The sequence below is a fragment of the Heterocephalus glaber genome, unplaced genomic scaffold (genome assembly GCF_053883595.1).
Source record: "Heterocephalus glaber isolate CG9 unplaced genomic scaffold, H.glaber_assembly_v1.0 deba00001004, whole genome shotgun sequence".
In the NCBI taxonomy this organism is placed as follows: Eukaryota; Metazoa; Chordata; class Mammalia; order Rodentia; family Bathyergidae; genus Heterocephalus; species Heterocephalus glaber.
Window position 1 is genome coordinate 103,935 of NW_028258179.1, and position 15,691 is coordinate 119,625.

At 39.7% G+C, this 15,691-nt stretch overlaps 1 protein-coding gene across 4 annotated transcripts in view; it reads left to right on the top strand.

Annotated features, from left to right (window-relative positions):
• Nyap2 (neuronal tyrosine-phosphorylated phosphoinositide-3-kinase adaptor 2) overlaps positions 1–15,691 on the top strand; it is a 174,503-nt gene that overhangs the window by 16,890 nt on the left and 141,922 nt on the right. For 2 of the 4 annotated variants that reach the window (XM_087209320.1, XM_087209323.1), the window contains exons 2-3: positions 5,259–5,557; positions 5,641–5,787. In XM_087209320.1, the coding sequence (XP_087065446.1) occupies positions 5,259–5,557; positions 5,641–5,787 (446 nt within the window). The remainder of the gene's footprint in view (positions 1–5,258; positions 5,558–5,640; positions 5,788–15,691) is intronic. The other 2 variants (XM_087209321.1, XM_087209324.1) reach the window with 1 other exon arrangement.

Below are 15,691 nucleotides of genomic sequence, written 5' to 3' on the forward strand. Positions count from 1 at the left end.
CTCTTCCTTCCACTCTATCTCTGCTTCCTGTCTGCCATTCCATAAGCAACTTTTCTCTGCCATGTCCCTGTTCAAGTTTCCCTGTTCAGAGCCACTTGACTATGGACTGAAATCTCTACAAACTGTGAGCCAAATAAACCTTTCTTTCTTTTATTTGTGGGCACCAAGTATTGTGTCTCAGTGATAAGAAAATAACTGCGACAGATTTTGGCACCAGAGAGATGAGGACATTGCAGTGAGGCTATCTGACCATATGTCTTAGATGCCTTTGGAACTGGTTTCAGCAAGGAGTTTGGAAATATTTGGAGATGGCTGCTGGAAAACCAGTCCTACAATGCTATCAGCTGAAACTAAGGAGAGATTCTGGTTGGAGCTCAGAAGACCAAAATGCTGATAGAAATTCAGACAGAAAAGTTCAGTCTCGGGAGGTTTCTGTTAGGAACAAGAATTGCTTTGGCAGTTGGGCTCCAGATCATATGTGTTATGCTCTGGCAGAAATTTTGTCTACATTTTGCTCTTGTCCTGAGACTTTGAGGGAGACTGAGATTAATTGTAGAGGACTAGTTAATCTGACAAAGGAAATTTCAAGGCAGCCAAACATTCAGGCTGTGGCTTGGGTACTGTTGTATGCATTTAGCAAAGCCCACATTGAGAATCACGAGCTAAGGGCTGAGCTGAATGATTTAAAAAGTTTTGAGTTTGGCCAGAAAATAAGCTGCAGTAAAGTTGGAACCTGCAAAAATGGAGCAGAAGAGAGCCTGGTTACTAAAAAGATTAGCAATGAAACAAAGCTGAGTACCTTGCAACAGGGCAATAAAAAAGATGGCTTGAAGGCAATACAGAAACCAGCAGGACCCCACTCTTCACAGGCTCAACATTACAAAAGTGAAAGACTTTTTTTTGAGGAGATAGCCCCAGGGAACCCTGCTGGACAAGGAGAATGGCAGCCTAGGACCTTTATTCCTCGGGATTTAATTCTCAGTGCTCAGCCATCCAGGCACTCAGAGGTCAGTGCAGCCATGTTTCAAAGAGGCCTGGCTACTGTTCGAACTGGCAGCAGACTTTGGCCTTATCCATATGGTGCTGGTTTATCAGACTTGCAGAATGCAAGAATCGTGGAGTCAGAGGAGCTTCCACCCAGATTTCAGAAGAAGAAATGGGAAACCAAGCAGTGTGTCCCTGAGTGTGCAGTGCACGAAGCTGTGAGTGTGAACCCCACAGTGCAGTGGAGACCCCAGAAAGTTGGAGAAGCCGGAAATGTGGAACATCTAAGGAAAGCCACAAGCAGTGAACAAAGCCAGTTCAACAGAGAAGCTATGAAGGTTACAACCACTGGCAATGCCGCCAACCAAGGCTTCTGGAGTCCACATGTTGCAACAATTTGCCCCAGGTGCTACACACGGAGCTATGGGAATTAATGTTTGCCCAGCTGGGTTTCGGTCTTGCTTTGGTTTCATTGGTTTCTATTCCCCTGTTTTCCCATTTTGAATGGAAATGTCTATCCTATGCCATTGCATGTTGTCAGTGTGTAACTTTTTAATTTTTTTTATAGGGGCTCGCAGCTAAGAGTCTGCCTTGTGTCTCAGGGAAAGTTTTGTACTTGAACTTTTCAGCAGTGCTAAGCCTGTTAAGACTTTAACAACTCTTAGAGATGGATGAATGCATTTTGCATAAATGGATATCCATGAGTCCTTTGGGGGCTGGGATAGATTTTTATGGATTGTATCTAGATGTCCCGCCAAAAGCCTCAGGCACTCATAGGTGGGGCTTTTGGTGATTGGACACATGGCAATCATCATTGGATTAGTCCTCTAGTGACTTTATAACTGAGTTACTGTTAGAAGGTGGGATCTGGTAATAAGACATGGGTCACTGGGGGGTGTGGGCTGGAAGGGTTTATCTCTTCCCTGTTCTTCCCTTTACTCCATCTCTGCCTCCTGCCTGCCATTCTCTAAAGAACTCACCTCTGCCAGGTGGCTGTGCTATGATGTCCTGCCTCAGAGCCATCTGACTATAGGCTGAAACCTCTGCGTACAGTGAGCTAAGCTGACCCTTTCCTCCTTTAAGGTGTGCCTCAGTGATGAGAAAGTAGCTAAGACAGGGCTGGATGGTAGAATGAAAATAGCATGGGGAGCAGACACAGCTCATGAACATCTGGTTCCAGTGACACATGCAGGAAACCTGCGTTGTGAACGATAGGGACTGGAGAATGTTCGTTACTGCAGGATAACCCAGAAACATCTGACCAGTGTGTCACACATTTCCTTATCTATGGCATTTCCTTTGGTACTTGTAGCTTCTGACTGTTTCTAACAGATGTTGGTGAGTAATGGGTATTGTTCTTAATGTTTCTGAGGGGTTCTGGCCTGGCTACATCAGAAACAAGGATGTACTTTTAAAAACACAAACTCACTGGCTACAATTGGGGAAATTCTGATTCCATAGATAAGACTCAATTGTTGCCCTTACTATGGAGTCCAGAAATCCGCATACTTAGAAATTTCACAAGTATTTTCGTGAGTTCAGAAATTGGTCATGGGTTTCAGTTTGCTTTGGAATAATCATCTTTCTCGGTCTTCTGAACCTGCATCGTCATCACCTTTATAACCTTGACCTGACCATTGGTTTTGTGTGTCTTATTCAATCTTAGCTCCATTGCTTCATCTTGCATTTACAACCTGGCCAAATGAAACTTGCAACCTGTAACTGCTCTTGTTCAATTGTGTGGTGGCCAAATGTGTGGCCAAAAGTGCACATTGAATTGTTCTTGGAAGAAGCTTGTGTGTGTGTGCATGTGTATGCATGTGTATGCATGTGTGTGTGTGTGCGTGTGTGTGTGTGTTAAAGCATTTATGAACAGAAACAGGTAAATGATTTTGGGCTGAGCAAAAGATAATTCCAAAACAATGCAGCTAATTATCTCCCTAGGAAAAGGTACAGGCCCTATGTAGGTCAAAAGTACCAGGCAAATTGCTGAAACAATTATTTCTTTTTACTCTCTCATAAATGCCCCTGTGCATTGACTCATGCATAAACCTCCCCAGGTGGCTGTTACTGAGAATGGGAAGATTGTCCAAATAAATCTTTAAAACACCTTCTGTTCAGTGATACAAAAAAAAAAATAAGGGAAAGACATGAGGATGAAAAATAATCTAAGGCAGATTTAGATAAAATCAAATACCTCATGTTCTGGGACTAGACCCTGGCCACAATCATCACAAATGTAAGATAAAGCTTCCCATACCATGAAGACTGCCCTCCCTCCACACTCTGTTGTCCTGTAAGTTCTTAATGAGTTTCTACTAAGCCACTCGGAGTAAGCTTCTCATATATGTCTGGACTGATGTTCTTGAAATAAACCCAGAAAGTAATAGGCATCGAAATACCGCACAGAGTTGGGATGCTGGCTGCCGTGCTGTGACAACTCCCGCTTACCTAGCACTTCGATGTCCTTCCTGCTTGTGGGCATCTATGACTCAGAACTTGCACTGAACTCACAGCCACTGTCCTTGCAAAGGTGCACTTAGTGTTTGAACAACAACTGAAAATATTCAGGCAAAAGATGATATATAGTTTTGAATCCGGGGCATGTTATCATTGGAATTAAATGGCTCAATCAGAGACTTATGCCCTTGTGGAGTCCTTTCTGGCTTTATGCACGATGGACATATAATTGTCCTGGGCCTCCAGCTCATTTCCTGTTATTGTTCCTCCTGGGATATTAAACTTGTGACAAAGGTCACAATGCTATGAAATTACAAAATAAAGCAAATTACAATTCTCACTTCGAATTTCATCACATTATGAAGGCATAGCTCGCCAAAGTTAAGGTTAAAAAATACCTAAACTTATGTAGAGATGTAGACTCAGCAAACTTCTAAAATTCATCTAAAACTTATGTAGAGATGTAGACTCAGCAAACTTCCAAAATTCATGTACTCAAAGATGCTTTTTATTATTCATATGTAAGAAATATCTAAGAAAGTCAGTTAAATATCTTTTAGTGATATTTCTTTTCATTTTTCCTGCATGGGTAAATGATCTCCACAGATATAGAAAATTCTAGAGAAATCTCCCTTCTAAAATTTTATGTTCACATGTAAGTCCTTTCCTTCACAAAAGCATCACCATTACTTAATAGCACTGAACAAGGTCCAAGAACAATTTTTTGTATGACCAGTTGAACAAACTTAAGAACTTTAAGTTTGGAAACTTTGTAGATCCTAATGAAAAGATTACAGCCTTCTCAGATCAGTTAGTCTTTGAAATATACCTTTTTACTAAATGTTGCTATGTATTTGTATTTTATTGTGGGAGTCCTGCTTGCTAAGAGCATTGATATTTTTCCTTTTTTTCTTTTTTTTTTTTGTAGTAACTAAATCTCTATTGCAACTGAAAGTTTCTGGAGAACAGAAAGGTTGACAGTTCCTTCACCACCAACTTAAAAATATATTTATCTTCCTTATTCTTTCCTTTCCCTTCTTTCCCTCCTTGCCTGATTTCCTTCCTTTCCTTCTTTCTTTTTTTCCTTCTTTCCTTCCTTTTCCCCCTCTCTTCACACCCCTCCCCTCTGTCTTTGTCTCTTTAATTTTATTATTATTTTTCTTAGCCATACTGTGGATGGAACTCAGGGCTTCAGTTTGCAACCCTGCCTTAGCAGCATTATAGGCATGCAACACCACACATTGCTTGTGTTTTTCTCTTTCTTCCTCTCTTTCTGGTGTTCGGAAACAGAACCTGTGTTATTTAATTTTCTCAATATAATAAGCAGGTAAAATAAAGATGATTTTGATGAAAAATCAAAAAGAAGAGTCTAAGTTCTGGACACTCAGACTCAGTCACGTATCAAAATTACTCTAGGAATCATTGTCACTGAATCCTTGTTTATTGTTTAAACTACTAATATTGTTTGCCTCAAGTAAAAAAAAAAAAGGATCGAAGATAAAGTGTGCTGTGCAGGATCATTCCCCTTTTGGATTTTCAGTACATCTGGATCTCAAGATAGCTGGAAATACCAGTTAAGATTCCTAATGATAATCAAATTGTGTTTGCTTTACTTCCATACTCTAACACAGAATGATAGAACGTTTTCATGCTACTTAAAATTGTTTTAAGAGGCAGCCCTTCGTAAAACCCGAGTTTCTTCAGCTCAAAGTTAGAATTTGAAAGTTCACCTATGTCACACAAGCTGGCGCCTATGTTCTTATGCAGACGGGCTGGTTTTCTCTTCACGGATTTTGGTCTGCTTTCTTTTACAGCATAGGTGGAGAAGTAGGACGAGGCCACGACGCGAGCTACGTGGGCAAGCATTTCCGCATGGGATTCATGACGATGCCCGCTCCTCAGGACAGGCTTCCCCATCCCTGCTCCCCTGGGTTCACCGTGAGGTCCCAGTCCCTGCACTCTGTCGGGGGCACCGAGGATGACACCACTTGCTCCCGGAGACAGCCACCACCCAAGCCCAAGCGGGACCCGAGCACCAAGCTGAGCACCTCCTCTGAGACAGTCAACAGTAGCACTGCCAGTAAGGGCGGGAAGCCCCCGGAGAGGACGGAAGGTAACGCTCACCTGCCCGCTGCACCTGGGAGTCTCAGGCAGCACCGCGGGTCACCACACTAACCACCTATGCCTTCCTCACAGGGCCACATAATCCTGCCTCCCTCACCCTGAAGTCCCAGAAAAGAAATACCAAGGGGGAAAGTTGTTTATTGATGTGTTTTCAAATGACACCCAGAAGCACCCAGAAGGATGTACTTAATTTGTGTAATAAGAAAGAGAAGGCAATATGTGAGTTTTTTTTTTACCCCCTTTAAGCTTTGAATCATTCAAAAACTATTTTGCCCAGAAATATTTCTAGAATTTATATTTTCTTGCTTTTATTAATATGATTTGCATAATTCAAAGAAGCATTATGTGATTATGAGGGGAATGTTTAATGTAGGAATTTATAAAGAAAACAACTTGTGATCACATCTTCTAGAAATGATGCTTTTAACATTGTTTCTTTCCAGTAAATATAAATGGATGCATGTGTGTATTCTATATATTTCCTACTCCACTTTCTATCTCTCATTTCTGACTTTACCTCAGCTTTGAAATGCACAAATCAGGAATATTCCACTTTCCTCACTGATCTCTGAATATAAATATATAAATTAGGTGCAGTTACTCCTAGTCTCATCCGTTCTTTAACCTTTAACTGAGTCAGTAAGATCACAGCTTTCCTGGGAGCTGCTTGGTGTGAGGGTAGTCTTAAGTAGGCTTTGATACAAGCTATTTTAGTCAGGTCAGGTTGCTATAACACATTGCTATAGACTGGGTAGTTTATAATGAACAGCAGTGTATTTCTTAGGGTTCAGAAGGCTGGAACAATCAAGGAGCCAGGATGGTCTTCTGGTTAGTGTTCCCTTCCAGGTTGCAGACCACTGACTCCTTGTACTCCCCAAGTCCTCACCTCTAAATATCATCACAGAGAGACTGTGAGTTCAGCATTTTAAATTTGACAGTCACAAGTATTCACACCCTGGTGTGAGGTTGTCCAGATTTTTCCATATCTGTTGTGATAAACACCTCAGTGTTCCCAATACTGCCAGTGGCCAGTTTGCCAAGAGAGTTGCATCAGGTCCCAAGTTTCTCCCATCTTGCCCCATTCTGGCCTTTTCCACAGCAGGCTTCTGTGAGCCCTCAAAGTACCCAGTTTCCACGCAGGATTGTAGCAGAGAGTGGAGACGACAAGGTCCTCTCCTCAACTGGTTAGAACTCTTTGCCACTGGGACTACTTGTTCCTCATGAAGTCTCCCTCAACTTCTGGCCTTATGCTTTCCACAGAAGCTCAAATGCAGTCCACGAGGCAAAGTACCCACGTGGTACACCCCATCTCTCCCTTTACCCTCAACTTTCTTTCTCCCTTCTAGTGCCCCAGTGCCTTTAGCCAAAAGATTATAGTTTCAGTACATTACTAAACAATGTGAATAAATGTCTTGTGATGAAGCTAATTTATCAAATCTACAAGGGCAAACCTTCTTAGTTTTTCCTATTATATATATGCAAAAATGCATCATATTATATATATATGTACAAATATGTATGTGAGAGAACACATGTGAATAACTTACAAGTGTATGTTTATTTGAAAAGTTGAAATCATAGCGCATAGTTTCCTGTTTTGGATGTTCACTTACTTTATTGTGACTATTTCTGCTGGCATGCAATTTGTCAGGAAACACTATTTTTATGGAGGGAAGCATACATGACAGTAGTTTATTACCTTATTGATGACACATTGGTTACAGTTTGTGTAGCTACAAGGAATAGTACTATGGTTAACATTTAAGCATATGGGGTGAGGTTATTAGAAACTGGATTTTTTCCCATAAGTCAGTTTTATCAGTATATTCTTCAACTTGTAATGACTTAACATCCAATACATCAATGCACCCATGCCTTTAGAAGCAACGTAGATATTTAGTTTACTTATTAATATAGCAAAGGGCTCCAGAGACATAAATGTAAATTTCGAACATTGTTCTCAGGTTTTCTTTAATATTCTTACCTGGTGTCTTTCATTTGTCTGGATTTTGTGTGATCTTGTGTCCAGAAGTCAGACTTATCCTTTTTCTACTGCCAGAAAACTCTATAATCAATTATATTAGTTTGTTTTCAAAATAAGGTTACTGATGTAGGAAAGTGATCTCCGAAGGCAATCTAGAATGATTGAGGAATAAAGGGAAATCAACAAGCTCCCACAGGGAGAGAAGTAAGGTAGACAAGGTATGTGTTAGAAGGCAGTGTCATGATGCCAAGAACCTTCCTGACAGGAATGTGAAGTACACACCTCAGACTAGCCCCCTCCAGGGAAGCATTACTGGGAAATTAGACTCAAAGAATGGAAAAAATCATCATTACTGCCTTATAGAAGAAACATATGAGTGATGTCTAAAAAATACAGCAGATTACCATCCATTTGAGATCCTTCAGGTGGCTAGGTCCAGCAGGTCATAATTTTTTTCTAAGATCCTTCACCATTGAAGGATCAAGGTTTCCCAAACCCTGGTTATCCAACAGTGGAGGGCAGTTATATAGTCTTCACTTCTTCCTAAAGCACAAGAGGAGAAACTGACTTAGTTACAGTAACACAGATGTAACTTAAACTTGTAAAATTACTCAATGGACAGTGAGCCCCATGGAACACTAGGTGCAAATCACATATTTCAACTCTAAAAGAAGCTCTCAGGACCACCCGGGAAGTCCTCCACTGTGGTGGCTGATGGAGAGTCTTGAGGAAACTGGATGAGTTATTAGCAGCCTGTGCAGAAATGGTTGACTTCTGTAAAAAAGTGCTTTGATTTTCTATGCAAATTTTGCTTTCTCCTCAGAACAGTTAAGAATAAAGGCAGTTGCAAAACTAGCTATATTCAAATCTCTTCTAACATCGTATGACCTCAATAATAATGGGATAAGTCAGGGCTCAGTTCAGACATGGGAAAAGTCTTGAATCCAAATGCATGTGTATGTGTATACTTGAAGCCAAAATTATATAAATATGTAGTTGCTCTTTTATGAATTCTCAGTTCTTCATAATTACCAGCTAACTGGAGTTCATTATAGAACATATGTTTTCTTTACAATTTTCTAAGCTATCAACATTATAACACAGATAAAAAGTGACTTTTAAAAACCTTAGCTTGCCTTTTCTTTTTGCATTAAATGTCAGCAAAATCAAAATATTGATTCAGTGGCATTATAATGGTTTCCATGGTAACCAGATTCTATTTAAGCAGAGGATTATGACTTCCCTGTAGACGAAAGTAAAAAGAACTGGCCTTTTAGCAAAATGAATTTTAAGAGTAGAAAAAAGAAAGAAAGCAAAAGAAGAAGAAAGAAAGAATGCTGCCACATTAAAATAAAGATTTGTTGCTCTATTTTAGGAGGTTCTACAATAGTAACAACTTGCAAAAGTTTATAGAGTGGAGAACATAAATTAGCACTGAGTATACTATAAATATTTTAATTAACCTTAGTGTGGTGCCCAGTTCTTTTGAGGAAAGATCAGGTGAAATGAAAGGAGTTAACTAGAAAGAATAATAAGCCTAATAAGCAATATGAGCTAGCTTTATCTTGTATGTCTTGTATGTGATCCAGCAAAAGTGGCCATACAATTTCCCATCAGTTATCCCCAGTCCCTAGGTAAATATATACTCCAGTCCTCAGGAACTGTGTTGATAGAGATGCTAGACCCTGGGTGCAAAAGGGGCTGTACTTAGAGTCGAGGCAAACATTTGCTGTAGGCAAGTGACTCAGTGAGATGGAATTGATAGTGTCCTGCCTTCCTCATACTCTTATGTCAGTCCAGTGGGCTAATTCCGGTGAGGTGCATACTAAAAAGAAATTGCTGCACAAATGGAAGTTGGTACAATGTGTAATGTGTAATCGCCATCTATTAATATTCCTGAATAAAATGAAGTTCTGGTTTGATGCCACACATATATTGAAAACAAATAGAGAAGGAAAAGAAAAGATAAATTCATCCATCCTACATATGTGAGCCTTAAAATTTAACACACAGATATCATCAAAAACATGCAAAATAAGAAGTCCTGGCAAGGATGTGGAGGAAAGGAAATCCTTGCACACTTTTGGTAGAGAGTGTAAATTGATGGACCCATTAGGGCAAAAGGTATGAGATTGCTCAAAAATAATTAAAAATAGTACCTCCATATGATCCAGCAATCCACTAGTGAGTATATATCCAAAGGAAATAATCCCAGCATGTTAGAGCATTATGTTTGTGACAGCACTGTTCACAATAACTGAGATATGGAATAAACCCAAGGGTCCATCAACTGATGAATGGAGAAAGGAAATGTGGTGATGTATACACAATGGAATATTTTCAGTGATAAAAACGAATTTGCAGCGACATGGATAAACGTGGGAGGCTTTGTGTTAAGTGAAATAAGGCAGGTGCAGAAAGTCAGACACCGTATAACTCCACTGTTATGTGGAATGGACCATCACTGAACTTGGAGAATGGTAGTTACCAATGGCTGGGGATTTGGGAGCTGTTACAGGTCATAGGACACAAAATTTCAGTAAGAGAGCAAGAGTAAGCTCAAGGGATCTATTGTATAACAGAGTAACTACAATTGATAAGTGTATAGTATTCTTGAAATCATTGAGAGATTAAAATCTCAAAAATGAGTGTGAGGTAATATATATTAATTACCTCAATTTAGCCATCCCACAATGTATACACATTTCAAATAATCATGATAAGTATGGTAAATATATATATATACACACACAATGTTTGACAATTAAAAGTTAATAAATGAGAAAAATGGCAAAACACCCAAATTTTACACAATGACACAAACAAGGAAATATTTATTCCGTGGGTAAATAATCTTTTAATAAGATATTGACATCAATAGTCCTCAGTTACAGTAAAATTTTAATAATATTAGGAAATTATATAACATTTAGGATGAGGAAGAAAATACATTTTTATTAAATTCAAGAATCTCTATACCTTAGAGTGTTTTTAAAAACCATAAAATTTTAAACTTCCATTTGTTATGAACTCTGCATTCCAGTTATTTTTAATGCTTATTTTTTAATGAGAACTCCTGCGTGTTTATTTACAAAACAATAAGGACATATTTTTGAACGAAGATATAGTTATCCTGGTTTCTGATTTTCACTTTAGAAATGCTTACTGGAGTCATATCTTTTGAGTCAAGAACCAGAATTCATGCTGGAATATTTAGAATTGTGGCTGTTTTTAAAACCTAGGAACGTGTCTTTGAACCAGAATACTTGGAAGATCTATCTTGTTGATAGGGGTTTCTTCATGTTTCTTACAATAAATTTTGCTTCTCTACTTCAGCCAGTTTACTTTATAAAGCTAACAGAACAAGCAATGATTTCAAGGAATGATTTTCAGAAACTCAAATATCTAGCATGATAGCCATAGGAGTTTCTTCCATGTAATTAGTTGTTAAGCTAGAGAAGAAATAGTTTCTCAGAGAGATTATTCTTCGCTCCTCAGCTGTTTGGTATTGGCAATTTATAGGTGCCTGAATCTGGTCTCCTACCAGTGTAAAGTTTCAAATCAACCCAGGGGCAGTTGAGAAAAGAAGAGTGGAAAGAAGCTGAGCACATTTATTATCTTGAGGAACTGATGGACTTCCCATGTCAAAATTCTAGTTTGGAAAACTAGGTCTTTACTGGTGATGGACAGTCACAGACTCAGCCTGATTTCTCCATTTCCAGCCCCGATCAGGAGGGTGTGTCATGTTTTTCTTGTCTTTCTTTTTCACTGGCATATGTTACAGTACATAACATTTACATTCATTTGGGGGTAATGATTATATACATATAATCTTATATATATATTATACATATAATCTTGATCATTTTCCATTTCCATTCCTCTTCTTTCCTCCCCTTACCTCCTTACCCATCTTCAAAAATTTTGTCTTCATTTTACTCTTAAATTTATCCTTTGGTTTTCTCATATAAGAGAAACCATGCAATATTTAATTTTCTGTGTTTGACTTATTCCACTTAACATTATGATCTCAAGAGCCATCTATTTTACTGCAAATGAAGTATTGTTTTGTTTATAACTCAGCATGACAGAGTAGAAAGCAGGGCTTTAGAATCAAAGAGATTTTGGTTTCATATAAATGCTGCCAAAACTTAATCTCTCAATCTCTCTCTCTCTCTCTCTCTCTCTCTCTCTCTCTCTCTCTCTCTCTCTCTCCTTGCCTATATATTGTGAACACAAGGGGAATAACAATGCTGACCTATGTGTCAGGCTGAATTCTAAGATGGTATCCAAGATTTACCACCCCAGGGCCTCTGCCCTGTATAACCCTGGGACCGGGCATCCTGTTGCTTGTTTGAAGATGCCAGGGGCCATGTGGCAAGGTGTGCAGGCCATCTCTAAGAGGTGAGAGGAGTCCTTGAGCTAAAAGTCAGCAAGAACACAGCCACTTAGTCTCATAAGAGCATGGAATGGAATTCTGTCAACAAGAATGAGCTTGAAAGTAGATTTTCCCCAGAGCCTCCAGAGGAGCACTCGGCTCGGCTGCCTCTTTGACTTCGGCTGGTGGGACACTGAGCAGATCATCCAGCTTTCTTGGATCTGGATGCTCCTGGTCTTCCAATCTATACAAGTGTAAGCTGAAACATGTGTTGCTTTTTTAAGCTGCTAAATCAGTGATAAAATCATTAAGCAGCAATAGAAAAGGAATCCATCTTACAAAGCTGTTAGGCTGAAAAAGTAAAAGTGAGGCCCAGCAGCAAAGCACCTGGCTCAGTGTCTGACATACAGCAGGTACTCCAGCCCTGCTCCCCTTCCTCAGGCAGTGGCCCATGGTAGGATGAGGACAGAGACTTCCTAGACTTCCCTGGCCAGGCTTGAAAATAGAGATGATGGAGCCTCAAAAATAATGACGATGTGTCAGGCCTTTTGGATATCAGCACAGAGTTTTCTGCATGGATTTTTTTTTTTCCTGAAAAGTTCTTCCTTGTCTGTCCAACTGACTTTGTTCCTTTGAAGGGAACAAATATGGCTTTCCTGGTGGCTGCTTGACTCACTTGGCCAGATAACTGCAGCTTGCCACTTCTTGCCTTTGTTTATGTAATGAGTGGCTCTTGTTCTTCCCAGCATGCTCCGAGAAGCGCTCCAGGCCCTGCTTAGCACTATAAGGAGAAAACGCAGAGAAAGTCATAAACCACTTCTTGAAATCCCCGTCTTCTTGGCCTTGGAGAGTGTTGTCACTTGTACTGTTTATCTTGCAAGGAGAGGATGTAGGAGGCTTTTATCAAAGGCCCACATTCCCAAATTTCTCCTTCTAGGTTGGCAGAATCAGAAGCTGCTGGGCTTCCTAGTGGAAAACCCATCTGTCAGCCAGGCACTGCTCACATGGAGATGGGGTTGTACATGGATCAAGTGTGATCTTTTTCTAAATCCACCCAGGCTCCTGAGTGAAGCAGTTTGCAAATCAGATCCTCATGCAGTGCATCTTTCTCTCATTCTTGTCTTGGCTGTTGTCTACTCAAAAGATCTTTCTTTAATGACCTCACCGCCAAATTTTCCTTCTATTAATTTTCCTTCTGGTTGGATCTGTCTCATGAAGGGACTCATGAGGTCTTACACTCATGAAAGGACTCAACCTCTCCTTTGGATCAACAGACCCAAAGCTCCTGACAGTCTCTTGTGATTGGCACATCGATCCTGGCGAGCTTCCATTGCTGGGTAATGTAGGAGCTTAAAATGACAAATTGTTATTATCTCAGTGTTTCCTTTGGTCAGGAGCCTTCTCAGAGTCTCCCAAGGCTGCCGTGTGAGGTGCCTGCTGGGGCTGGAGTCTCATCTGAAGCTCAGATCCTTTGTGAAGCTCATGTTTTTCTTGCACAAATTTATTTCCTTGCAGTTCTACAATAAACAGAAAGACCCTTGACCTGGATTCCACTCTTCAGGGAAAGGACAATCTATTTTTCTTTTTTAATTTTTTTTTTTGTACATGCTTGCAGCACATAATGCTCACATTCCTTGTATGGAGTCGGTACAGGTTCACACAAATCTCAATTCCCTTTTTCATCCCTTTCCCTCTTCTCCCTTTCCCCTCCCTCCATCTCTTCCTGCTTCCTACTGTCTTTTATTGTGCTCTTTATTTATAATTTTGTTTTCTTATATAAGAGAAATCATGTGATATTTAAACTTGTGTGTCTGATTTATTCCACTAACCTAATGGTCTCATTTTTCTACAAATGACTCAGGTTTATCTTTTTGGCAGAGTAGTAGTCCATTATGTGTAAATACCACATTCTCTTTATCTATTCATCTGTTGATAGATATAAGGGCCACTTCTAAGATTTAGTTTGTATGAATTGTGCTGCTATAAGCATGGGTGTGCATGTATCACTGTAATGTGATGTCCTTAACCTTTTCAGGAAAACATCTAGAAGGAGGAAACTGGATCAAATGTAACTTCTATTTTTACTTTTGTAAGGAGTCCCTACACTGATTTTCACAGTGATTACACTAGTTTACACTCCCACCAACAATGTAATAAGGTTCCTTATTCCCATGCAGCTTCATCAGCATTTGTTACTATTTGACTTCTTGATGTGGGGCATTCTTTTTAAACAGTCCACCTATGAGCTCAACCAGTAGAATCATCTTTTTGGTTATTTCAAAGTCAATTGATTAGGAGCACAGCTAAAATATATGTTTTTTACATAAACTATTAGATAATCATAAGTTTAATACTGTATTCCTTGTCCTTCCTGTCTTCAATTAAAGAGAATTACATAAAGTGTAATTTCGAGAGGGCGGGAATCTTGAGGGACAGCCTAGATTCTAACGACTCAGGGTGATTCAAAAGAGAATAAGCATATATATCACTTTGCTAGAAACTATTTTTTGATAATTCAAAAGACAAATTATGGAATATTAATTAGTGATGCAGGAGGTAAACTGCAACTCTATAGATTGATAGAAGAATCACAAGACTATCTAAATAATGGACCAATAAATAGGGCAAAATATAACTCTTCTACATGCCTTCCTTAGATAATTCCCATCTCTTTGACCCTTTTTCCACCATGCCTTTATCTCTCTTCTGTTTCTCTAGACATCTGTTTGGATCCCAAAGTCCTAGAGAACCGGAACCACTATCCTCAGAAGGGCCTGCAGTTACTTACACAGGCAAACATGTAAATTCTGATAAAAAATTTAGTTACATAAATTAATTACATAAAGCATTTGATGCTTTACTGAACTTTTAAAATGTATTTTTATTTTAAGAAAGCAACCTCTTAATCTCTGTGCTTTTATCTCTGTGCTTTTTTTTTTTTTGGTACCGGGGATAGAACTCGGGACCTTGTGCTTGCAGGGCAGGTCACTGTATCACTGAGCTAAATCCTCGGCCCGCCCAGCCCCTATCCCTCTATCCCTGCTTTGTAGTTTTTATCTCACAGATTGGATAATAATGAGAAGGAATCTCCCTAATGGGTCAACTTCCCCTAAGGCATGTTGCAAGCGGGATTAACTCATTTTGGATCCATCTTTATGCTGGTGACCCCGTCATGCCAAATCCCGCATCCACCCTCTCCTGTGACTGGTTCCCCTAAGGCCTTCTCTATGTGTTGGTCCACTACTCCACATTTGTTCTGTGTTCATGCTTTACTACTCTCTCAACCTGCTCTCGCCATACCACTAATTCAAACTTGGTTCCCATTTCATTGGCATCCTTCTGTCCCCACCCTGTGTTGTTTCTCAACATGGTTTGACTGAACCACTGTGCTTCCTAAAACCTCTAATACCTTCCTAAAACCTCCTAGAACCTTCCTGAATACCAAGGAATTTCATACATGGCCCTCACTAGCTTTCTTCTTACTACTTGGTCTCTCAGTTTCCTTTGAGAAGTTCCTTGTTGTCCTGGATTATTAAGCCATGATGTCTCCAGACCCTATCCTGATCTCTTCTAGCTTCTCCTTCAAATCTTTGTTGAACAAATAAGTCACAGGTTGCAGATATTCTCCAGATGTCTGGCTGAATCTCCCACCTACAGCTCCATGTAGATATCACAGCCTTCAAACTCTTCACACCTACAGTGACTCAGCTAGGCTTCCCCCATGTTTTATATCTTGAAACCCGAGTTAAAAAGCCCCATCA